The sequence below is a fragment of the Platichthys flesus genome, chromosome 7 (assembly GCF_949316205.1).
Source record: "Platichthys flesus chromosome 7, fPlaFle2.1, whole genome shotgun sequence".
NCBI classification, from domain to species: domain Eukaryota; kingdom Metazoa; phylum Chordata; class Actinopteri; order Pleuronectiformes; family Pleuronectidae; genus Platichthys; species Platichthys flesus.
In genome coordinates this window covers 20,826,040-20,852,551 of record NC_084951.1, presented here as the reverse complement: position 1 = coordinate 20,852,551, position 26,512 = coordinate 20,826,040, and the positions used below count along the sequence as shown (strand labels likewise).

Genomic DNA, 26,512 nt, shown 5'->3' with positions numbered 1-26,512 from the left:
TATAACATGCTCAGAGTGGTGGTCAGGACATTCTGGTCCGTGCACATGCAAGTTCAATGTCCTCCTCTCTCTCCCTCTTTCTCTCCCCCCCTCTCTCTCTCCCTCTTTCTCTCTCTCTATCTCTCTCTCTCTATCTCTCTCTTTCTCTCTCTCTCTCTCTCTCTCTCTCTCTCTCTCTCTCTCTCTCCCCTCTCTCTCTCTCACACATACACACACACACACACACACTGATTTGTTCCCTGAGTCAGCACACTGCCTCAGCTCCAGTTTCTCTACCCCGGCCCGCCTCTGCCCCAGGACACTATTAGGACATCACTCTCTGTGTGTGTGTGTGCGCGCGTGTGTGTGTTTGTGCGTGCGTGTCTGTGTGTGCATGCCTTTGTGGGAGATAGCTACTGTTGCATTTACGTGATCAGGTCCTTTCACCATCTTATGCAATACGATATTTTTCACTTTGCGAGTAACCCTGGATATTTTTGTCTTGCTCCATCGAATCAGCTACTGTGCCAGTGCACCATAAAAGATGCACGTCTCCTCTAGCTCTTCCAAAAACTCCCCCTACGGGTTTTGCATCTCATAGTGTGTGTGTGTGTGTGTGTGTGTGTGTGTGTGTGTGTGTGTGTGTGAGAGAGAGAGAGAGAGGACGATAGAGAGAGGGAAAGATACTACTAGTTCTGCTAACATGGCCCAAAAATAGCAAACTGGAGAGGTGTGAAGTAAAAAAGGAAAGGACACTTTAGTAAGTAACTGACACGGGGTGAGTCACTTACACACACAAACACACCCACACACACACAACTGTGTGTGTGTGTCTCACATTGGCTTTGTCAAAGCTACGTGTGTGTGTCTTTCTGTGTGTTAGTGTACGTGTGTGTTGGCGGGAGTCATATCTTTGTCCTGCTACCTTGTGAATTGTTCCTTTTCCTCAGTCTTGTGATTTCATTCATCCATAGAAAACGCCATCAAAGATCTCCCATCCCTGGCTTCCTCATTCTTCTCACAGCGATAGGTTCCCGTTGCCCTATATCTCAACAGCCGACCTCACAAACCTTCTCTCAGTCCGCTGGCCTTCCTCAGAGTCAGACACTGTCAAACTGTAAAGGTGAGATGCTTGCAGAGGGTTCACCGGTCTATTGTCACCTGTGCTCTCCCTTCTATGCTCTTAAAATTGACACACACAGATGAACGGGTTTTGGTCATGTGCTGTCGTCATTGCAAATTTTACTGTTCCAGTTCCTGAGTCAGAAGAATCCTCCGTGGGGTGAAGGAACACAATTTCACAATGTATCATCTCAGGTTTAAAATATGGTTCGCAAACAAAGTGATGTGTTTTCCCAGTGCTATTTACATCTGTGTTTACAGGATGTCATAGTGTGAATGAGGAAGTGAGAATGGGAGAGACAGAAGGAGAGAGGAAATGATACTAAGACATTTGGCCCGCTCATTGCCCAGTGGTCACAAGAGCAAACGATGCATGCGTGCACTCACACACACACACACTCTCACACACACACACACACACACACACACTCACACACACTCACACACACCATGTGATTTCTTGATTATTGCTGTAGTCACAATGTTGCATGCTCTGCGGTCGTTTGATCACAATCTCGCTCATGCTCCTGTCAACCTGCAGCTCTCCACAGATAACGCTTCATCCACGGGATATAAACGTTATTGAAATTACTTTTGTGAGCTACATTTCATATACTCCATGGGAATGAATCCCTTCAAACATACAACATATTACAGTTAGACACGTTTCCACGCCTGTAAAGTGCTTTGGAGTATCTGCAATTTCGTAAAGATTGTGTTTGAGAGGAATCAAAATTTAACGGTTGACTGAGGAGCCTACAGTAGCTCTGACTATTGCTCCACTGATTTGAGCAGAATACGACATGTGACAGTTAACAATGTGCAGTAGCTGAAATCTTTTGGATGAAATTACTTTTCTTTACTTTTAATTGAGCCTGGCGATGCCGGTTAAAGCACAAAGAATTGTACAGACAGTGAAAAATATAAGTTATTCAAATATAATCTCATAACTGCGTCCCTGACCTTTTTATAACCATTTACCACAGAAAAACTTAAATTTAAAGTGCTGCTTAATAAAAAACAATTTTTTTTACTCTTTCTTTCTACCTCCTTAGAGTTTTATTTCAGGGGTTCATGTTGAGATCAAGTCATCACTGATTTGAATGGGGTTCAGCACTATAAACCTGTCATAAGGCATCAATTATATCTATATATTAACACTTGTGTTGACATTGATTCATCACCAGTTCATTGTTTTGAACTGAAAGAGAGAGTGCATTATGTATGAATGGTATTCTCAGGAGGATCAGCTGTTCTTCACGTGCCCCTGACTTGCAATTTTTTATATACTCGTGATCAATTATTCATATATTCAACATTTCCCATACCCATATCGACAAAACAAACGAATGAGGCATTTCAGAAAATGTATAGAAAATGGATACTCTCTTGATGCAGCAGGGAGATAAAGTGTCTTGAATGCATGTTGGAATTTTTTCAGCTCATCAGGTTCAGGTCGTGGATTGAACCTTTTTATACAGGACTGTGGAAAGATGCTAAACTTCTCTTCTAACCTGGACCTGAGTCAAATGTTCTCCAGTGAGGACAAAGACAAAAATAGAAAAGTCCAAATATTCACTTTTAAAAGTTGAAGTTTAAAGAATAAAATCAAAGCTGGGCTCGGCCTATGAGAGGAACTTGTCAAATCAGTATGACTGCAAACTATGTCGTACTGTGTACTATGTTTTGAGTAATTATTTTGTTGCATACTTTCTGTCAACTTATGTGTTTACACCGGGGATCAGTGAGAAACAGCTTTTTAAATACCATCTGTTTCCTGTAAGATAATGTTGACTTGGACTTTAACAAGTATGATTTAAATACTTTTGTTCAAAATGTGAAGAAAAATATTTGTTTCTATAACTTTTATCGCTTAAAAGCTCTCAGTCTTATTCCTGTACTCTAATTGTGTCAGTGAGATTAGGATTGAGGGTTTATACATGGTCATATTTGATGGGAAAGGACACACGCAGCACAGTTAAAAAGTTACTTGACTTGTTACTACGTTACACAGGACATCCCCCATACCTCACAGTGGTTTCACAATAAAATGTGTGAGTGGCTTCAGGGTTGTAAGAAAAAGAAGCACATGATGCAGCTGCTCGCAGGTCATGAACAGATGATTAAACCCCAAAAAAAGAGAACTGACTCATTATGACTGTGATGAAATCCTGAAATTTTAGATCTTGACCAGCTGATCGCACACTTCCCCCTTGAATAACATGGCCAACCCTCACTGGTTATGTTCAGCTCACCCACACAGAGTCTCCCTACCGTGTGGCTGGCAAAGCACACCTTTCCCATCATCCCTGTGGGCTGTGATTGGCTGATGGGCTTAGAGGCTGAGGTGGAGCAGCAAATAGCCAAGCAAGTGGGCCGTTCTACTTTGCAGCTCGAGGGAGGTTAATGAGTGAAGGCGCTGGGCCATCAGCCAAACATGAGCAGCAATGCTAAGGCTCCCACAATGAGCCTGACTGTATTACCACTGAGCTCTGTCTAATTATACACTCCCAGAGAGAGAGAGAGAGAGAGAGAGAGAGAGAGAGAGAGAGAGAGAGAAAGAGAGAGAGAGCATATCAGGCAGGGGAAAGAAAAAGTTATCAAGTGTCACTGTCTGTCAGAGACTCCCTGAGAGGCATGACTGCTGCAGATTGAAGTTGTAAGGGTGAGATAGAAGGTGTGTGTCAGCCGGAGTGAAGGAGAGAGGGAGAGGGAGAGGGAGGGAGGAAGGGGGCTGGAGAGATCAAGCTGGAGAGAAGGAGAGAAAGCACGCTCACAGGGACGTAGAGAGAGCAAAGAGGCGTTTAGAGAGTGAGAGGGAGGAGAGGCAGAGATAGGATGAAGGGAGGGAAGGCTCAGCGGTAGAGAGGAGGAAGACACTCGCTGTCTCTCAAAACTGGATATCTCCCCACGAGCCTGCTGCCGCCTGATCCAATGAGTGAACTCACTGCTACTTGCTACGCAAAGACACCCGGCAAGGTATGTGACCACACCACTTCCTCCTCCGAGTGTGTGTGTGTGTGTGTTTGTGTGTGTGTGTGTAGCATGGAGGGAGCGCAGGTGTGTTGGCAACTTTGAATGAATGGGTGAACACACTGTGCTCTGTGATTTGAAATGCTTTGAGGGAAACCAGTTTAGGAGTTAGTGTAACTGCACGTACAGCACATGTCATCCTGAGCCGGGTTAATTATAGGGAGAATATGTTTGTGTGTGTGTGTGACTGTGAGTTTGTGTCTCATGTGTGTCAATGGGCTCTTCCTATGTGCTCATGGAAGGCAGCACCTGTGTGTGGGGGTGTTTGTGCGTGTTGAGGACAATGACACTGAGAGTGTGAACAAGAGGGAGAGTGTGACTGATCCAGCGAAAAGGAGTGTGTGAGGAAGACAGAATCACACACACACACACACACACACACACACACACACATGCATCGAGAGAGAGAGAGAGAGAGAGAGAGAGAGAGAGGTGGAGGTTCATCACTCTGCCTGACAGCAGATCAGGACTTCAGAATTAGAGCAGTGGGCTTAAATAGCCCTGGTCCAGAGATAGCTAAGGGGCCCTGGAGGAGCCCGCTCTGGCTGGAAGGGATGGATGTGAGATTTGGTGCGGGTGGGGGTACAGACGAGTTTGGTACAATTTTGGAAGGAGGCAGATTGAGGGAGGGGGAGAAGGAAAGAGAGTCAAAACAGGAGATGCAGATGTTTTGGGGGCATCTCCGGGGAAGAGCTCCTGCAGAATGTGCAGGTGTGCAGATGCCTCTAACTTCTCATTCAGTCAGAGAGCAGGATAAATAACGTCCTCCAATTCAAACTTTGCAGCTCCACTCATTCAGTGACTTTGAATCTGTCTGTTTCTGCATCCCTCTGTTTCCTGACTCTTTCATGTCCCTCCACCTTTCTCGCCATTCTCGATGGAGGAATACTACGCCAGAGTGCGTGATGATGATTTTCTGTAAGTCTATTTCTGCCACAGCAGGCGTGTCCTTCTGCTGCAGTGATACCCCATATGCTGCACATAGGAACACTTCACAGGTTCAGACAGTTCTCGGCTATAGGAGACGCACAACATTCGTCCCTTGCCGACTTAATTTACTTAGCCTATATCAATTATGTGAAGGATCTGCTGGAGTGTGCAGGAAGCGTTCTGTCACTGAGAGATTGCTCAGTAACAAAGTGTAGAAAAGAGCGTTTATTTCTGGTATTTGTTAACGTCGGGTTTATCACTTTCACATGAAAAAGGTAGGCCTCCTGTGTATCAGTGAGTTTGTGTTAAGGTTGGGCTCAAGTGACTTCAAAAGCTGCATCTCCTTTGAATATAACGTTTTGTATATTATCTTACCCCGACAAAGACTGGAGCTTTACGTTACACTCCTGCTCTGCAGCAGAGCGTCTCCTTGTGAATGATGTAGAGATGACAAAGAGAAGCTGTACCTACACATGTTTATCTTTTTGTGTGTGTGTGTGTAGGGGGGGGGGGGGGGGGGGCAGAAACACAACTTGTCCCTGTAGTGCTGAATGGGGAACACGGCATGTTCTCCCATCCCCACGTTTTCTTGGAGTGCTGTGGCCCTGAAGAGCAGAACGGGCCTCTTGTGGGAGAAGGTTGAGTGGCTGCTGGCCCTTTAAGAGTTCTATTTTTACAGGGGCACACTCATGCAAGGAGCGAGGCAGCACAGAGGAGGCAGTGGCACACGGAGACTCTCTCTCTCTCAGCTCACCGCCTCACTTGTGTGACTCCCCACAACACATCCTTTACAGGACCCTGGATCAGTGAGCGACTGCGCGAGAGAGAGAGAGAGAGAGAGAGAGAGAGAGAGAGAGAGAGAGTCGTCAAACTTGTTCAGTCCCTGGAGGAGAAATGTGTTCTTTAAACGCCCAAATCATCAGAGCTGGAGGTTTTCACCCAATAAGGAGTGGATCTCTCTGAAGTCTAAACGTGATAATGAGTGGGAGCTCGCTATGAAGACACCCTTGTGCACACTGTACACAAACGTGCCAACATTCCCACATACTTGTTTTGATATGCAGATAGCGATGAAAGAAATCTGAAAACATTCATGCCCCCTTCTTACAAACACATAATGCACTTAAGTTTGCTCACGCCCACGGGCTCCTCGAAAGAACTGAGCACATTTCAGAACATTTGTTTCTACACAAACACACGTCCGTGCACTGGGAGGTGCGCACACAGTGCAGTCCACCCACGTTAAATATTACTTATACATCCTCAATATCTGGACCAAAAATAATCTTCTCCTTATGCAATCTAAACGTTGTATAATGCATGGCTTGTCATTATCACAGGGCTCCTTCACGCCCTGCTGTGCCTCTCCACCTAGAGCACCACACACACACACACACACACACACACCACACAGACATCCACCCTGCACCTTGTGTTGACAGTCATATACTCTACTCTAGCACTCTCACCCACGTTGAGTGTGTGCTCACAAACAGCCCGCCAGATAAGTGAGAGGGAAAGACAGAGAGCGTGGGCGGGGTGGGGTGGGGGGACTGAAAGTGAAAGAGACATGAAGGGAGGACTAAGTCGAGTGTACATTCATGCAGAGACTGTGCGTTTGTGTGATTTTAACAATCGTTGTGTCTGGTGTGTGTCTGCCATGTGTGATTTCAAGGCCTTTGTGTAAAAGGCTTTTTCTGTCTTGAGGCCACACACCATAACCGCACATAAACTTGTTTGTGTGATCATTTCTTTTCTACGTCCCTGTTCCTCTTCCGAGTCTCGGAGAGCGGGGAAACACTCACCAGTTCATTAAGTTTCGCTGTCACTTCCAGTCACACACAAGCTCGCATGTCTTTGCATGTCAAAGTCGAGCTCCACTCCTTCCTCATGTGTGGATGCATCTCTAAAAGCTCCCTTATAATTAGAAATGTACATTAAGCCGAGCAGCTCGCATCATTTTCTTTCAAGTATCCTGAGAACTGACAAGTCGAGCAAATTATGCACATCTGCTATGTGTCAACACATGGAGGCATACAGAGCTCCACATCACAACTCACCTGCCTCGGTAAAGCACTTACCAACGAGTCGTACAGCAGAAATTACCATTAAAATATTTGCAGGATTTAATTCTTCATTTACAAACATTTGAGTCGGTCAAGGACGCCTTGGTGGCCTCTGTTCCCAGATCTGCGCCCTCACAGTGGGAGACTTGGCTTGGAAAGCTCAGCTGAGGAATCAGGAGGGTGATAAAATAATCCCAGACAGATGCAGGTGTTTGAATACAGCTGACACCACGACTAGACGACTTTGAGGTGCCAGACGCACCTGACGGCTGCGGTGCAGGAAGGAGCAGGAAGTGATATTTCATAGGATGCCTTGGCTTTCAGATCCTAACGTGTGAGGACAGTTATCTGCATCTTTCTCCGCCTTGTGTTCGCGCAGATCGTTTTCTCTGGCCTCGACACGTGAACATTTGTGTATGATCAAGCAGTATGTTCTCCTCCTCCTCCTCCACACTTCATCTACAATGGGGGTCGACGACCTTTCAACCTCGCCACCCACCTCTTACACCTACAGTTTTTCCCGGCCGGGTTTGTCTTTCTGCGTGCTGCACGAGGCGCAAATGCATCTGCTCTCCTGAACAGCAGATCCGACGTGGACATAAACACAATATATCACACAGTGTCTGTGTCAGCGTACAGAAGGTGTAACATCTGAGACATCCGGTAGCCTGTAGTGTCAACAGTGTCCTGACAGCTCGTCCTGAAGAAGGACGTCTTCTACCTTTGTAGCAATGTGGTTAAATCAATTATCAAAATATTTTTACTTTAAGAATTATAATAACTTGACTTTTATAAGATAAGATGAGATAAGATAAGATAAGATAAAATAAGATAAGATATGATAAGATAAGATAAGATTAGATAAATTAAGATAAAATAAATGAATCCTACAGTGGGGAAATGAAGAGGACAGGCAGAAAGAGACATCAGTAAAGTAATAATGAGTAGCGTGCAATTCTTTTAAATGTAAGGAGATGTAAAAAAAAAATTTAAAAGATAAATAAATGAAATATTAGAGTGATACATGTTCTCTCTCACATGGAGCTGGGACTGTCCCCGTATTCATTTAGAAGAAAAAAGCATTAAACCCACTCAATATCATTGCAGCCTCTTCTAGACGGGTGTGTTTGTGTGTGTGTTTGTGTGTGTGTGTGTGTTAGTGTATGTGTTTGTGTGTTTGTGTGCGTGTGTGTGTGTGTGTGTGCTCTTGTACAGCTTCTTTCTGAGGACCAGTTTGAGTCTACAAGTTACGGAGTGAGGACATTTTGTCCGGTCCTCACTTTGTGACACCCATTTAATGGACTGTTTGGACTGTTAAGACTTGGTTTTAGGGTTAGAATTAGGTTTAGGCTAGGTTAAGGCTTAGGGTTAGGGTTGGGGTTATGGTTGACGTAATGAATTAGTTTGGATGGTTAGGGTTAGGGTAAGGGGCTTGGGAATGCATTATGCCAATGAGTACCCTCACCAAAATAGCAGTATGGGTGTGTGTATGTTTGTGTGTGTGTGTGTGTATGTGTGTGTGTGTGTGTGTGTGTGTGTGTGTGTGTGTGTGTGTGTGTTTGTGTGTGTGTGTGTGTGTGTGTGTAGAGCAATGGCAATAATGACGGTGTATAGCAATGTTGCCTTGAATGTTGCCACTGATAAAGGTACTCGTGACAGGATCTGTGAAACCAGTCTAGACAGTCTCTCTGAAAATGAATGGCACTCGAGCTACCATGGCCAGACCAGGCTGTGTGCTCCCTCTCCATGGAGATACCATCACTGTGTTTGCTTACAGCTCGTTGACATTTTACTGCAAAACCAGACATCCGACGGAAAGCCTGTTTGAGTGGCAGACTCCAGGGGACAGTGCCGAAGCCCACAAATCTTTGGAAGGAAAAGTAATCCCTCTCCTTTTTACCACACACACACACACACGCTCTTGTCCTCGATATTTTCAAGCTGTTTCTACCCCATCAGACTTTTTCTCACTCTCTCTCACTCTTCCCCCCTCTTCTTAACTATTCAATTCAATTTTACTTTATCTGTACAGCGCCAAATCATAATCTATATTATCTCAAGGCAATTTACATAGAAGGACAGGACCTTAACATTTATAGAGAAAAAAACTCCCATTAACGGGAAGAAACTTCTTGAAAGAGAGAGAGACTACGGGAGGGCACAGTTATTAGCATGTGATAAAATAAATAAATGTTGGGGGAGTTCCCCCGGCAGTCAAGCCCTGTAGCAGCATGACTAAGGGGATAGTTCAGGACTCACGTGATCCAGCCCGAACAACAGGCTTTATCAAAGAGGATTGTTTTAAATCTAAACGTAACTGTAGAGATGGTGTCTGCCTCCCAAACCCAAAGTGGGAACTGGTTCCACAGGAGAGGAGCCAAGTAGCTGAAGGCTCTACCTCCCATTCTACTCTTACTATCCCCCTTACTATCCCCCCCCACACACACACACCTTAACCCATAAGCTAATGATCTCATAGCATGAGAGATCTTCTCACAGGGCTCTGAGTTGGACTTATCGGGTCACAGACTAATGAGAGGGGCTCATAGTAAAAAAGTTAGACAACAAATGGCTGCCCAAAGGCATGACTGTGCGTCAGCAGTATGTGACATCATCAAGAAAACTGCTGTCACATAAGCACAGCGGCACGTTTGACTAATGTTTTTTTTTCATTGTCTTTGTGACGCGTGCGATCGAGCTGAAACCAAACTCTGCCCTTTGCGGTTGAAAATGTATCCGGTGCGGACGCCTCATATTAACGGACTGCGATAATGTAAAATGTGCAAAAATGAAAGTCTCATCAGCAAAACACTGAAATGTCAACGAATGACAGCAAAAATGACACGAGAGAAATATCCTCCGCGAGCAGAATACCTGTCACCTCTGCGGTTTGTTGGCTGTTGACCTGTGGCTGCACACGCCAGAGAGCGAGGGACACAGGACGACTGCCACCGCCTGCCGTGGTCAACGAGCCGGAGGAATTTTGGCTTCTGCTGACTGGCTGACCTGCATGTAATTAGTCAAGTCATATTTTTAACTGATATTGCGTAAAAGCCAGCTTAAGGAGCCATAGCTGCCCTATTTATACCCTAGGGGCTAATGGCCTGTACCACCACACAGGGGGATTTCCTCCCAGACCTATACTAAGCCTTCCTTAGGCCTTACCAGTTAGGATTCACAGGGATTAACCCAGCAATACATTACAGGCGTCACCCTGTAGTCTGCATCATACACAATGCACTGTCTTCCCTTCAACTGCTTGTCTCTGTGTGTCTGTGTATAGATCTGCTTTTCAGAAGCCTGTATACACTGTTTATTTTGCTGCACTTTGCTGCACACAGTTAATATCAAGTTTTAATACAAAAACCGCAGACATTTTCATTGATTTTGTGCCACAGGAAGACGTGCATGTCGGATCAAGTGCGTGCACAAGGAATACGCCTAAGTAAATGCTTATTTTGCATGCTTGTGTGTGTCTTTGCACAAGCAGTATGGCCCTTGCGTGTGTGTTTGTGTGTGTATGCGTGGGTGTTAATAGTAACTCCTGAGCCATAAGCCCATCCTCATTGTGGTTGAGCCTGCTGCGGGCAGGGCTGCTGGCTCATCCTGTCGAAGAATGGGTCAGGGCCCTTGGAGACTGACCTGGCCTTTTGCCCATTAAGCTATCGCCCATATCACCCTGTCCTTTTATCAGCTTAGCCTGGCTCCTTGTGGAGTAAGCCACCACACGAGGCTTGTAGTACTTCCCTCCTCCATCCATTCATCCATCCCTTCCCACTTCTCCAACTCTCCCTCTAAGACTTAAGAAGTTGTTTGCTCATTATCTATCTATCTATCTATCTATCTATCTATCTATCTATCTATCTATCTATCTATCTATCTATCTATCTATCTATCTATCTATCTATCTATCTATCTATCTGTCTATCTATCTATCTATCTATCTATCTATCTATCTATCTATCCATCCATCTATCTATATATATCTGTCTATCTATATATCTCTCTATCTTTCTATACAAGTATCTATCTCTTTATCCATCTGTATCTCTATCTATACATCTATATATCCATCTATCTATATATATATCTATATATCTCTCTATCTTTCTATACAAGTATCTATCTCTTTATCCATCTATATCTCTATCTATACATCTATATATCCATCTATACATCATCTATCTATACATCTCTCTATCTACTCTTTAAATGTATCTATTTCTCTATCTATACATCTATTCATCCATCTATCTATACATCTATATATCTCTTTATACATCTATCTTTATATCTCTTTATATGTCTATACATCCATCTATCTATCTATGTATACATCTATCTATCCGTGTGCCGTGTCCTCTACCCCTCCTCACCTCCTCCTGTTCTCCTCTACTCTCTCCTCTGTTCAGATCTGTTACATTCAGCAACAAATTTCTGCTGCATCAGATGTCCATCATAGATCCACACTCAGCCTGAAACGTGATCAGACACCCGATACGAGGCTACGCATGAAGAATGGTAAAAAAAAGAAGAAAAGGAAGAAAGAAAAAGAAAGAAAGAGTGAAATAGTGTTTTAATACATTTAAAAAACAGTCCAGACGCTCAGACAGTAAATCATTATCTGTAGAATCTGTTCATCAACTCACTTGTACTCACCTTGTACATCAATGTTTCTCTTTTTTTGGGGGGGGGGGGGGGGGGGGGGGGGTGTAGTCTGACATATATACGACCTTTCTTGTCAAGGCCTGATCCTCTGAGTGTGTGTGTGTGTGTGTGTGTGTGTGTGTGTGTGTGTGAGTGTGTGAGTGTGTGAGTGTGTGTGTGTGAGATTAAAAAGTACAAAGTCAGGTAAAGAGACAGACAGCCACAGCTTAATGAAATGCAGAGAGAGTGTACTCCAAAGGCCTCAGTGGTGCCAGGAATGACTGACAGCACAGCACGACTCCAAGGTGTTATTGCATGTGTTGATGTCTGTCTGTGTGTGAGTGCGTGTGGGTGAGTAAACGATAAGCTAAATATCAAAAGTTGTGCATGTATAAGTACAGCACAACAGTCATTTCTCTATCTCCACATTGTGGTAAATACTCTTTGATGAACTCGGTATTTGAATCTATTTGCTTCTTTTTCACTATGACTGGACCGTTACATCAAAACTTATATCGACTAGTGTTATGACAAATGTAGGAAAACTGTATTGTTTTTTATTGTGGACTATATGGTTTTAAATTGAGATTGTCATGTCAGAGGTATTTTTTTTGCGGGGGAAATTAATTATTTGCTTTGCTACACTGCTTTGTATTTTTACTTACATATTTTAATCATAAAAGTATGATTACTCAGTGACTTGCTGAACTCAAGATTTGATATCAGTTAATAGTTAAATCCATGTGCGAGTTTATCTTGCATAATTATTGGACTATTTTGTTTAAATGGATTTGCTAAGTCTGATACCTGATGACCTCACCATATGCTTTAATTTCAGAAATAAAAAATGTTTGTAGGCGCAACTTCATTTTTTAAAGCAGCCAATTTGACAGTTAAATTGGTTATTAAATCATTTAAAAAAAAAAGTAATTACAGTAAAATAAACAATTTCATGTGGTACCTTGTACAATTATCAAAATGTATTTATAATTTATTTATAATTAATTAGAGGTTGTTTTAGTTGTTCAGGTTATTGATTTGATTTAGATGTGACATTAACAAGTGGACCCCACTATTATAAATAGAACCATTACTTTGCTTAATATTATCTCAACTCCTGACAGAAAAAGATCTCTGTGTCATACAATTTGATGTCTATAATGAATCCATGCAAGTACAACAAGAAACAGAGCAGACAGCACTTGTGCCCACACAACCTCAGCGCGCACAAGCTTCACACAGCATTCACTTTGACATCTAAGAAAGAGTCAGACAAGACTTTCTTGTCTATTGTCACCTCGGTGCGAGGATGTTTCAGCGTGGCCTTCAGGCTGATGTGTCTGTACACCTCCAAGTCTGATTAGCTTTCCAATCCATTGAGGCTGAGAAGTTAGACAAGGTTAACCTCTAAGTTACTGTCGCTGGATATGATTCTGTGTTTGGCTCTGTGCTCTGATGAGTTGCTTGTAGAAATGTGAAAGAAAATAAATATTGCTTTTTTACAATTTAAGATTTAGATTGCTTCATTAAATCCTATTTCTCCCTGTGCTCCAATTTATGTTCTGGCTCCTGTATTGCATTTCTTTGCCGATAATTAACATAAGCTTGTTTGAATTGAGGTTTGGCAGTGTTTCTTGACATGGAGCAGACAGGGTTATTTGCATAGCATTGCATTTCTAACCTTGGGCCTGTTTATTATTTTGTAAAAGGTTTCTATACTGACAGGTATGAACTACACTGCTCTTACCAATTTAGCCCTAATAAAGCAAGCCAGCCATACCGACACACTTTGCTCTGCCCCGACTGAATTACTGAAGCAAATCAATCAGGGTGTGCATGTATAAGAAGTAACAAAGTGTGTGTGCGTGTGTTTGTGTTTGTGCGTATTCCTGTGTATGTGTGTGCATATGAAGTCAAATCAAATGTATTTGTCAAAGCTCTTTTGACAGGAAGGTTAATCACAAATTGGCTTGATTAGAACAAATGACAAAGTCTGACAAAATCTACCGATAAACAAAAAGTACCAAATGTAGTGTGTGTGTTTGTGTGTGTTTGTGTGTTTTTTGTCTGTGTGTGTGTGTGTGTGTGGTTTAGTTTTGAGTCAGAGCCCAAGTCTGAGAGTGTGTGTGGGATGAGCCTCCCACCATGTCCCTCCCTATCTCTCATCAACTGTGTCTCGGCCGCCCCTCCATCCCTCCCTCTCTTTGATGAGCCAACATGTCGTCTGAAACGTGTTCATGGGAAACTCGGACCAATGATTTGATTACTGACTCATTTGATTGATTCACCCCTTTTCCTGTTAAAAGTCGAATTTAACTGGTGCAACTCAGGTGAAAAGCGTAACATCAGACAGCACAAAGGCACCATATAGTCACATATATAATGTGTTTGTGCTGCATCCTTGACTGTCTGTCTGTGTGTGTTTGTGTATGCATAACGTACATGTGTGTGTGTGTGTGTGTGTGTGTATGTGTATGTGTCTGCATATTTGTATCCCTCACAGTGATTAAAGCAAGTGGGCGGCAGCAGCAACTGGTCTGCCTATGTGGCTCTGCTTAGCAGACATGTTTCTCACTGCTAGATATTACTCATTTCCTCAGCCCTTTGCACACACACGCACACACATGCACACACACTAACACACACACACACACACACACACACACACACACACACACACACACACACATTCACATACACAACTGACACAGAGACGGATAGCAGTGCTCTCAGTTCTTTCCCTCAGTTCGGTGGGCTTGCTGGTGTTATTTCATGCGTGCAGAGATCAGAGTCAGGGTGTAGCTGGAGGCTGCTGATATCTGCGGGTGTTGGAACAGGCGGTGGTGTGGTGGAGGAGCAGTATAGCCCTGTGAGGAGCTGAGGAGTGGGTTGACCCTCTGGGAGGACTGGAATATGAATGACGGCCAAATGCCGGGACGTCTGCTCAACCCGCACTGAGGTCAGTCTTACATCACATCACAGCAACTGCCGGCTCCGTCCTCGTCTGTCTGCTCGCACATTCTCTAACTGCTCCTTTTGAACTGGAGAGCTGCTGTTTGACGTCTTTATCTGTTTCAGGTAGCACTGCTGAATTATTAATTTATTGTTTCTGTGATTGAAACAGGGGGAACTAGTCACTAACTAACTGTTGTTATGATTTTAAGAGGTTTGCAGTTACGAAGGATGCACCTTTAATATTTATCCTGAGCAATACATGCAGAGAAAAGGCGGGATGAGACGGAGCCGTGTGAATCATTTTTTTTAATTTGACTGTTGCATGAGAGCAAGTTGGGAGTAAGTTGAAAAAAACTAGCATTTGAAATTTTAATATAAAAAAATTTCATGCCAGTTGTTTTAGTTTGTGTTTAATTATCAGTTTGAGGGAAATAAATGTGCATACGTGCCTACATGGCCTGTAAAAAGCCTTAAGGAGTCATTTGTTGGAAAGAAAGTGCAACAACATTATTACTGTGATCTGCTGGATTGGATATTTAAATACTTCAACCACAGTAGCCCCAGATCAACTCCAGCGCTGCGTGCATGTGTGCACAGTGTGGGAGTGTTCTGTTAGAAGACGGCTCTCTGCAAACTCCTCCACATGCACAAGTGCGATCGTTGTTTTCTTGTTCTTTTTTGGCAAGTTTAATACCTCGGCAACCTTTTTCTCACGCGCGCTGTCGAAAGAGTCATTTCAGGACAAAGACAGATGGCAGATTTTTATCAATTTTAAAGGTTTTGATTCTAGATTGCAGCAGTGGAGAGGACTTACCGGGGGAAAAAAACCTGAATACGTTTGACAAATGTGGACCTTTTGAATACTGTGTGCGACTTGAAAATGTATTTGATATTTTATAATTATTGTTAAGGAAACCTGTCTTGTAATTCAACTGGCATATTTCTTTTTATAGAAGAAATTGTAGTATTTTCATTCTAATCATTTAGTCGATAAATTTGTTATTTGTGAAGATTTAAATATAATTTCATTGATAGATTGATGATAATTAATTTTATAGACGTGTTTATTCGTCAAGGAACATTGATAGAAATTACACTTATATAAGGAATAACTTTTTGTTGTCGCCGCTGCCTGAAGCGCTGAAATCTGCAGAACATAATTTTTCATGTAAGCCTGCGGGTCAATGGGTTTGTTCAGCACCGGAAACCATGTAATGTCTCAGCTGAACTGAAAATATATCAGTGAAGCCGGACTTATATAATATGTCCCCATCTTCACGCCAACATCCTAATTCACCTAATAACTGCCAAAAACAACTGTTCATCATAAACATTTCCCACATCTGACTCCATCACAGCGCCGCTGTCAGTGTCTGGAACAATAACTCTCCCCTCCTCTCACCACCCAGTTTTCAGCTTTCCACTCAGATGCACAAACAGCTTGCTCCACGCTAACACTTATTCTGTTTTTGGACCAAATCACTTGATGAGCAACAGTTTACCCGCCTCTCCACGGAGTGTCCCCGTCTAACCCCTCCGAACGAATGGATGTGTGTGCGGACGCAGTTGCCATGGTGACAGTGTGGCGGATGGTGAGACGGCGGGGAGTTGGTAGGCTGTTGAGACAGACTTGCGGGTGAGCGTGGGGCTGAGTGGCATCGTGGCGCTGTGGTGTTGTGGCGGCGGAGGGAGCAGGGATGGCGGCGGCGGTGGTGGTGGTGGTGGAGGGAACAGCTGGGCTGGCGCTGCGGCAGCCATCACTTCAGAAAAGCCCATTTAGCTGGGAAAAAGAATTAGTAGAGCTCCCCCGCACTTCTCACTGAATGAAACAAGGCTGCAAAATCTCTGACACATTCGAGGGCTCGAACACAAACACACACGCACACAAAGACCTAAACAAATAAACACTTTCACACATTTCCACCAACAACAAAAAAAGCCGCACAAACATGGCACACATGCATACACTCACGCAAACTGTCACACACACTTCCCCACACCCCTGCTGTGACATATAATTAATATGCCGAGACACACACCCAGTACGCACAACCACTGGTGGCAATATCAACAGTGTTGCTTCAGCTTTTGGGTGGGTGGTGACCAGCTTTGCCTATCACTGGGGGAGTAAGTACAGCCGCCCGAGGGAATGTTTGTGTGTCTGCTGCTGTCCATGTGTGTCTGTCTGAAAGAAGAAGGGGCTGGGGGGGGGGGTGTAGTAGTAAGCTTATATAGAATGTAGAGAACTCCCCGGGGTTGACGTGGGGGTGGCTCATGAAAGTGGTACAAAAACATATCTACATATTCCAATCATCCCCCGAGAGTCGGAGATGAAAACTCTCCTGCTGTGAGTGTGTGTGTATTTGTGTGTGTTCTGCCTCTGAACTTCATTGGCTACCAAATGTATTTTTAGCCCACATGTGGGAGTAATGTGTTTTGAATAAAACGAGTAAGTCGGGTACTTTCACTCCCACCACAGCGCACGCAGGTAATGACTAATTAGTGACAGCCATCAGGAAGCTAAGAGTTTCTGACCTTTTTCAAGTAGTTCTGGAAGAGGGAGTCGCTGGATGATTTGTTTCCACCTGTCTGAAACAGGTCCTTTAATCGCCGCTCAGTCTGAATCTCACTTTCTTCTGTTTCTCTCCCTTCCCTCCCTTTTATTCCCTCATATCTGTGTCTGTCCTCGTTCATCCTCCAGGTGAGTGGCGCTCCAGTGCAAGAGAACCAGCAGTGATCCGACAGTGATGCTGTGTAGCAGCCCTCCGCTCTGTCTGCCCCGTTCGTTCTCCCGCGAGGCCCATGTGACCTAGCCTACACCCGCACACAGGGGGCCCCCACTGCCGCTGGAGCCCACCCATGAATCCCAGCCCCGACCGCGGCAAAGAGTGCCTCCCTCCCAAGAAGAGGGAGTCTCGGCAGGGATCGATAGAACACCACATCACTTTGGACGAGTTCAAACCCCCTGTGCCTCTCCGAAGTCGGCCCAGCACAGGCAGAGGGGAGGGGGTCAGGGAGGCCAGTGAAAGGGATCGAGCTCTGACAAACCCAAACCCCCATCTACTCCACACTCCTCCATCCCTACCTGCTCCTGCACCATGCCTCCCCCTATCCCTCCCATGGCACCTGAGCTACTCTCCGTCTGTTTCTCTTCCCCTTTTTTCAGGGCAGATCGGCGAGAGAAGAAGCTCAGGGTCTCCCGCCTGGAGAGATGATCCTCTCTCCTCACCCCTTCCCCACTCCTCCAGGTGGCTCAGAGGGGAGGGTTCCCTCTCCTTACCATCCTCATCAGCTTCCTCCTCGGCTTCCTCCTTCAAGACTCCTTTCCCGGCCGATTCAAGAGAGATGTGGTCCTATGTCAATAGCGGCCGGCGCGACTACAGCTCCTCTCTCTTCTCCCCATCATACTTGTTTAGCCACCATTCTCTCTACCCCCAAGACCCGAGCTTAGTTGATGCCAGACACAGGTACCTGGGCAAGAGGCCCAACGGCTTGGATGGGCCAGGCAGCAGGACTGTCTCAACCCCCAGGGCTTTGCTCACAGGAGGGTACGGGAATGAGAGCAGCAGAACCAGGCTGGACTTCAGTCCACACAGCTCCCATACCAATGGTGGACGGAGACAGCAGGAGGATCCTACCTCCCACCTCCATTCTGGAGGGCCATTTTTGTTAGACTCTCAAACTCAGGAGGACCCTGAGCCACATTCCTCACTGCATGATAGACATCCGCATGGTATAGTTAAGACAGGCTCAAATTTACTCTCCTCTAGTCCCCTCGGAGCAGACCCCAGGGCTGGTAGAGGGGGACAACTGGACCCCATAGGGGCCACACCAGCTGAGGCCCAGATCTACTACTCTTTGGGATCAGTGTGCCACCCCAGCCCTCAGCCCTACCCTCACTATAGCCCCTCAGGAACACCTCTGTACAACCTGCAAAGGGAGCCGGGCCCCAGGCAGCACAATCTAAAGAACTCATCTCACTCACCCCTGGGTCCGCCAAACAGCCATGAAAGGTTGCAAAGAGACTGGGAAAGAGACCAAGAAAGAGAAAAAGTCTCGCACAGGGACAGGGAGCGAGCTAAAGACAAAGAGAAGCACCTACAGCACGACAAAGACCAAGAAAGGGACAGACAGCGCGAGAGACGACGGGACAGAGAAAAAGACAGAGGGAGGGAATCATCTCCCTGCCATCTTCACACCTCACCCCCAGCCCTTCACCCATCTCCCCCAGCGCTCCTACCTCACTTCGCAAAGGGATCTCTGATCGAGTTGGCCAGTGGGCGGTTGAAACGGGTGGAGGAGCTGCGGACCGAGGACTTCCTGAGGAGTGCCGACAACTCCTCTGAGTTCCACCTCAGCACCTGCACCGTGCTGCTGATCGCCCCCAGCAATGCCCAGGGCTTCAGCCACCTGCAGGTCCACCTCACGGACCGCAACACTCAGGTCAGCTTTCTCTACAGAAGTACACAAGTACTCTTAACTGCATGACATGATGAGTACTTTTGAGTAAGTACATGAGTATGGTGGTGAACTTTCAGTTAATACAATTTGATTTAATAATGTGTGTAACAAGGTTGTGTGCTTTATTGTAGGAGTTACTGAAGGTCTTGGCGGAGTATCCATTCTTTGTGCAGGACCGAGGCTGGTCTTCTTGCAGTCCCCAGAGAACCACGCAGCTGTACGGTCTGCCCTGCCGCCAGCTCGTGGAGGGGGACGTCTGCCTGGCCCTCACCCCGACGCCAAGCCAAACCCACCGGACACACACGCGCACCGGCTCCAGGGCGCACCGCACGCAACTCCCCCCCAAGGCTACAGGGGAGTCCAGCAGCTCGCACAGGGAGGAGATGCCACCTCCACCTCCTCCGCCCCCTCTTCCTCACCACCACCCACCTCCTCCCGCTGCAGCCCCGCCAAGCACTCTGGCCGCAGAGCCCCCCGCTCGAGAGCAGCCACGTGCACGCAAGCGCCGCTGGTCCGCCCCTGACGCCCTTCCCTCAACCGGAGCTGATGAAAGCCTCCTGGATTTACCTCATAGCTCCAAGTTGATGAAGTGGCAGTAGAAACTTGCACACGCATACATATACATGCACACTGACACACACACATGAGTACACACACCCTCCTTGTCTCTGTTGCACCCACGATGACAAACAATGGAGAGACCTCAAGGCAGGGTTGCAGGGAAGGATACAAAATAAAAACAGTAGAGAATTTACGGGTGTCCACACTGCAGGAGCAGCAGATGAAGGATTTCTGGACGGCTCCTTACAGATGCACTGAAGACGTTTAGTGAGACAATCAAGCACTTGTCTGTATTCACTTTGTTTTTGTAATGATTGTCGCACACACCTACTTACTGACGGTGTTTTCTGCAGGGTATCAACTTTCAGTCAGTGTTATGAAAGTAAACGCTATCGAGGAAGTGCAGACATATATGAAAGAAATTTGACTATACATATTACAGATGTTATATACAGTAAATATGCTAAACAGATTTAATGCAATCTTCTCTGTCAATTTCCCAATGCATTTTATTTTTGATTTTTTTCTCTATATTGTTTTTCTTGCTTCCGAGCCGATGTCTTAAGTGTCGGCCTGGGCGGGCAAGTTGAATGTAGGAGCAAATTCTTCGCCTTTTTTTATTCTCAACGCCGGGAGTCGTTTCAAAAAAAACAATTGTTCGTCAAGGCATTATCCTCCAATATGTTCTTAACATTATCTCTGAGAAAAGGGAGAACACTAATGAAAATTGCGTAACAGACAATCCCACCCACACAGACAGGTCTGTGCCACATCGCCTTGACACTCGTGGTGTTTTTCCATTAAAAACTGAATGATGGAGAGAATGAGAAAGTGCAGCACGGCTGGAGAGTAATGGTGCTAATAACACGTTGGAACATGATGCTTTGTGAATACTCTTGACCCCTGTGCACTGTACGCTTCTGTTCCCGTCTCGTTTATTTTTTTGAACGTACTGTATATGTTCGAAGGCAGGGAAAAACAATGAAAGTATTTTAAACTCAGATACGGGTATCTCCTTTGATTCAGCACACTCTCTCACTTTAGTTGTTTGTTTTTTTATTTCTCGAAAAAAGAAAAACGTTACCTGTTGATTTTTTCTTTCTAAATGTCATAGCTACAAAAATATATGTATATTTTTAAAAAAAACATTGTGAATCTGTTAAATGATGTCCGCTAGAAATAAAAGGAGAAAAAAAAAAAGCTTTATAGATTAATCAAAAGTGTCATTTTATTTTCTGGATTGCGTTGTGAGGTACTAAACGGTTAGATAATTATTTCATACATATCATGAATATGGAATTAAGATAGAGATGCAGGAAAAACTTCTATAAAACATTAGTAACAAGATGTTTTCTTACATCTGATAAATCCTGGCAGAGTAGCTGTGTGGTGAACAAGAAAAAAACCTACATAAGATACAAAAATTATAAAGAACATCACTTTTAATTTTCCTCATGCGAACCGGCTCACACTGCAGCGTGTCCATCATTTCTTCATCATATATACATCTTTACTGATGATACGCTACCTCCCGATGATGCAAGGCCTCAGAAAGTCACAGTTCATGTGTTTTGTTCATGGTTGCCCAGGTGCACGGATGCTTTTTCACAGTCTCTCTACATCTTCTCTCGCTCTTTGTTGGAGCTGAGAGTCGACCGCGTCTCCTCACTCGCTCCCAGGTTGAACCTCTGCAGAAGCTCCTCTGCAAACAGAGGCACCACCTGGACCAGCAGAGCACAGAGCAACATGCTATCAGTGAGCCTATGAGGACCTCTCCTGGTGATTTACAATGTTAAAGCTGCGGTAATTTTATAAACAAAAAAATCCTAGATCCTTCCCCCTGATTATGATCCACATAAAAAGTTCATGGGTTCTCCTTTGACCCAAACTACATCCTTCTGCCAGGTTTCAATGAAATCTGTCATCTGGTTTGGGGATTAACTTGCTAATAACTAACTCAGTTGAAACATAATCTTCCTGGCAGAGACAATTATGAGGCTGCACATGAATTTCAGATTTTGACTTAACCAAAGTTCTGAATGAGGAAATAGTTTTCTCTCACTAAATTGTAAAATCAATATAAAGGAATGTACATTTCCATGACAAAAAAAATGCAAATGGAAGATTTATAAGACGAATGAGAATGTACATTAAATTTTGCAATTGCAAATGTGTCTTTTTTAATTCCTTAAATTAAAAAGACACATTTTATTCTCCTATTTCAAGTGAGTGCCAAACACTTTCTAATTGAATCCGTTAGCAAACACATGGTGACATTTTTAATTATGACTCCTTATCTGCAACCAAAAATCTAGACAATATAGGAGGAGATGACAAAAATAAACTTCAGATCTGACCTGTGCCATGATCAGCTTCCTGGTTTTCGGTACATGAGGGTCTGGATACTCTTCTCCAAAGCAGAGCTCGATCTCATAAGAAGGTGCAGGTCCTTTACCCTGTAAGCTCCTCTGCAGCTCTGCACAGACATATGGAATATTCACATTCAGCCTAGAAACACGTCGCCTTTTTGCATTGACAACATTTATTTAATTTCACTTCCAATGATCCCAGTCAATCTGTTGCTCTTTGAGTAGATCCTATTCTGTTCCAGTGAGATTTACTTGACTAAACCATACATGAAGAATTCTTGTTTGCTGCCTTACCGCTGACATAACTGGGTATGTCCAACAGTTTGAAGGTCTTTTCTCGCTCAAGTTTGTTGGGTGCGTCTGTGTGCTGGGCCAAAGGGCCGCTCCAGTACACCCGGCCCTGGCAGAAACGCTTGATGAACACCCCGTCTGGGGCCACCCATAACAGAACGCCCCGTTCCAGGTGACAAAGCAGGCGATTCATTGCTTCGGCCATGCATGAGGGCAGGGAAACAGAGCCCGGGGAGGGGAACGAGAACTGCTGGGCGGTGCAGGGTCCATAGATGCGTTCACTTCCCCAGGGAACCTGGCCCTGCAGGATGAAGCACCCATCTGGGCTGCTGGTGGTCACTTTCATCACAGTCTGACCCTGGTACAACAACGTCACCTGCATACGAAGGTCTACACACACAAGACACAGGTTTTCATTTTTAAGTCATACAGCGTAAAAGGCCAGTAGCATATACAGTCAGTTAGATTTGTGTTTCTTACCCGATACGGTGAGTCCAGGGCTGAAGAAAGTGACAGGAGCAGGGGGAGGATTTTCAGTTTTGTCTCCTTTTACATCACAGTACATGTGCTCCGTCCTCAGATCCACTGAAGCAGAGCAGAGAAATTAAGTCTCAATACTGTAAGAATACTGTGATATATAGAATTGTTTTTATTATTTAAAAATTAAGTTAATTATGGTAAATTCTTCATTTAGACCCAACATGGGTTAGATTCGTTTTCAATACAGGTCCCAAATGTCTCCCAATACAAAAGGAGTCCTTGAATGCAAACATGACTACGTCCTAAATGATGGACTTTCTTTAGGTATTTCTCCTGTTTTATTACATCTTTATGAGTCCACAGGCGAGGATTGACTCTCTCACATCTACTGGCAGGATTTTCCATTTGAATTCTGAACCCGTCAGTGTGTAAAACACTTACCACTCCATGGTTTTTCTTCTTCTTCTATGTCAGCCTGAAATGATTCATTTTGAAAAGGAAGCAATAAAAAACAAAATCAGAAACAATAAATAAGTGAAATACAACCATGTTTATTTTTATAACAGATTTGATAATGTATTTATTTTTCAGGCTTGAGAGCTGCAGGATCCAGATCTGACATGACTTGATAATAATAATATGACAATATTATTATTAGTTCCCTATTATTATCTTATATACTTCTACTATTAACTGGAGCTGCTATCATTAATAACATCTCTACATATAAATACATATCTAAGTGTTGGGTTCTCTACAATATTGTTGGGTCGTAAACTTAATATGTAAAAAAGTGCTTTGATGTAGGGATGTGGCACCATGGAATTAAAACTGAATTGATTTAATAAAATCAAATCAACCATTTGAAAACCATTGTTTCTCTTTAGTGACAAGCTTCATAAACAACAGCAATAGACTCAGGGAACCAGGGATCAAGGGTCTTCTAGCATATAAACTATATCTTTATCTATAAAGTCAGAAAGAAAATTCTGTTAACCATAAAGAGACAGAGGGAAACTAGAAATACTGACCCCTATAGAAAATAAACTGAATGCCCTTACACAGTGTTCTTAACACTTATCTTTACGTCTGTTGGACATATTGCGTCGACTCAAGTATTCTGGAGGTTCACTGCTTTACTTTGTCAGTTCATATCTTCCTGTCTTATTATCAAGTTTTGAACTAACCTGTTCATCCAAAATAACAGGACTCTTTGGAGACATCTTAGTCCTGATAACCACTTCATCCTTGATCTGTAGAGACTCTGGGGAGAGAGAAAAGATCATAGATTTGATCAAGTTAGAAAGAAATGAGCTCCACCAAGGACGTTATGTTTTCCTTTGCTTTGGTTTGTTTGTTTGAGCAGCATGTGGATCCAGGGAACACCGTGACATAGAGTGTTTTCTGACATTGTCACCAGTTACCCAGGGAATAATGGATGGCACATTAATTGGACTGATATACATGAGTGTGTGCAGTTTGGTGCAGCTTGATAGAATCTACTCGGACTGTTGAGCCTTAGTGGAGATATGGGGACATGCTATTCTAGAATATTTATTAAAAAAGGGCAAAAACTTCAAAACCTTTTGACCTTTTTCCTTTCTCCCTCTTGTCATGGTCCAGTTTATAAATATGATACCAGTGCGGATCAGCCAAGGGCTGAGAGACTGGAAAAGTAAAAGAAACCTGTTCTTTAGTTTTTACCTGCTGGCCTGACCGACCCATTGTCGTGCTGGATGCGGTAGACTTTATATGGCTCAGTGATGTCCAGCTGGTTGCGTTCAGGAACCTCCTGGAAGTCCGTGCTCTTGTTGAGTGCACAGCGGAGGCGAGTTTTCCACATGGTGGGGTCAGCCCTGTCCTTTCCCTCCCTGTACTTGCCCTTATATACAGCCCAGGCCTGAACGCAAAGATTGAAATGTTATATTACGGCTAGAGTGTTAAACTGGGGAGATCGTAGACTAAACACACATGTACAAAAGTTTTAAATGAAATGATTGGCAATGCAATTTTGTTTACAGGAATAATTAATGTTGTTGTGTTTACTTTAATCCATCAAGAGCATTTGGAAAGTGACAAACAAAATACTAATTCTACCAAATCATAGGTATATGTCACCTGCCATTTAATTTTTGAATGATGATAAAAAAAAAATCATAGAAATTAAATTTAACTTTTTCTGATTACAATGGTAAAGTTATTACAACCCATTTACAGCTTTAGTAAGAAGCATAATAATAAAATAATAATAATAATAATAATTGGTCAAATATGTTTTGTGTTATTAAGTTTTTGGGTGATACTGCAATACTACAATAATACTACAATAACAGTTATGATAAATTGTATTCATGTAGCACTCACAAATTATTTTCAAACAATAAGAAAGTCCCATTAAAACGACAACATTTTATTATAAATATGTAAAAGTCAATGTGTTCATTTGTCAGAGGCCTTTAATTACGAAATGTTATAAATATAATGAGACACTATTATCAAAATGACCTATCTTCATCAATGTGTTCACGTATTTAAAGTTGAAATTTAACAGGACCCACATGTTGCAGGTGCCATGATTTATAACAGCAGAGAGGTGGTAAAGTGTTGACCTTGAACAGAGCCGCATCCTCCGTCTGCTTGTAGTCCTTCTTGGCTGCGTGTTTCCAGGGGATCCTGAACATGGTCCTGTCCTCATCCTCCCAGCTCAGCCCCTCGTAGCGCCCGCTCTCTATCTGACCGATCAGCCACTCTTTCAGGTGCAGCTTGGCTCCTTCTACCATCTTCAACGCATCACTCGGTCCTTACAGCTTCACCGTCAAACCTCGGACCCACACTTGCGGAGACATGTGCGGAGAAAAGCAGCCCGATCACGTCTTCGCCTTCGCAAGCGAGAAAAACCATCAATACTTAGATTTATTCTGCGTCTGGAATTTAATAACAAAACCGCAGCCGGGTGATGGTGATAAATGGAGTTTGTAATAGAGAGAGAGAGAGTTAATCGCAAACTTGTGCGTAAAAGTCGCGCGTGAAACCAAATGCGCTCTAGAAGCGAAAGTGAAACGTGGAGCTCTGGTTTATACTTTCGTTTTCCTTCTAATCGCTGAGTCGTAGAGAACGTTTAATCATTTCCATGTAAGGTGTGTGAGGGGGGTGTAACACGAGCAGGACACTGGGTCAAAAGGAAATCTAATATTGTTTTTTTACAATATTTTAATTGAGGTTGTTTATCTTTGCTTATCTGCTTCTTAACAGGTTCCTGTATTGTTTGCGTTTGAGTTAAGTCTGGTTCACCTTACACGTGTATTGTAGGATTCATTTTACATGAAACTACTAATTCCCAAGTTTCGTTTTCTTGGGATACTTTTTGTTTTTCAGTTGCTAAGGTAATCAGTATGTGAACAAAAGGAGAGAAGCTTTCATCCAAACACACACAGCCACTGGTGCCACATCAGGATTTTAATATCTGTTTTCTTTCTGTTTCACTCTTGTGTTAAGAAAGTTATTACTTTAAAGTATTGCACTAACTCAATCACATACACACACACACACACACACACACACACGCACACCACACGCAGTACAAATTCACACATGTGGATGCAGCAACAAATTATATCT

At 43.8% G+C, this 26,512-nt stretch overlaps 2 protein-coding genes across 3 annotated transcripts; one reads left to right on the top strand and one right to left on the bottom strand.

Annotated features, from left to right (window-relative positions):
- Positions 1 to 3,694: 3,694 nt before the first annotated feature.
- On the top strand, positions 3,695 to 20,734 carry zmp:0000000926 (serine/threonine-protein kinase fray2). Of its 2 annotated transcripts, none has more exons than XM_062392328.1 (3): positions 3,695 to 4,080; positions 17,434 to 19,175; positions 19,325 to 20,734. In XM_062392328.1, the coding sequence occupies exons 2-3, from the start codon at positions 17,592 to 17,594 to the stop codon at positions 19,790 to 19,792; spliced, it is 2,052 nt and encodes a 683-aa protein (XP_062248312.1). In that variant the 5' UTR covers positions 3,695 to 4,080; positions 17,434 to 17,591; the 3' UTR covers positions 19,793 to 20,734. The 2 variants fall into 2 exon arrangements, with proteins under 2 accessions (XP_062248312.1, XP_062248313.1); XM_062392329.1 differs by lacking the exon at positions 3,695 to 4,080 and adding an exon at positions 14,432 to 14,736.
- A 230-nt stretch (positions 20,735 to 20,964) lies between these two features.
- Positions 20,965 to 25,949, bottom strand: irf10 (interferon regulatory factor 10). The gene is made up of 8 exons (XM_062392337.1): positions 25,504 to 25,949; positions 24,599 to 24,794; positions 24,082 to 24,158; positions 23,336 to 23,369; positions 22,895 to 22,999; positions 22,418 to 22,804; positions 22,112 to 22,230; positions 20,965 to 21,475 (listed from the first exon to the last, which is right to left on the bottom strand). The coding sequence occupies exons 1-8, from the start codon at positions 25,672 to 25,674 to the stop codon at positions 21,371 to 21,373; spliced, it is 1,194 nt and encodes a 397-aa protein (XP_062248321.1). The 5' UTR covers positions 25,675 to 25,949; the 3' UTR covers positions 20,965 to 21,370.
- Positions 25,950 to 26,512: the final 563 nt, after the last annotated feature.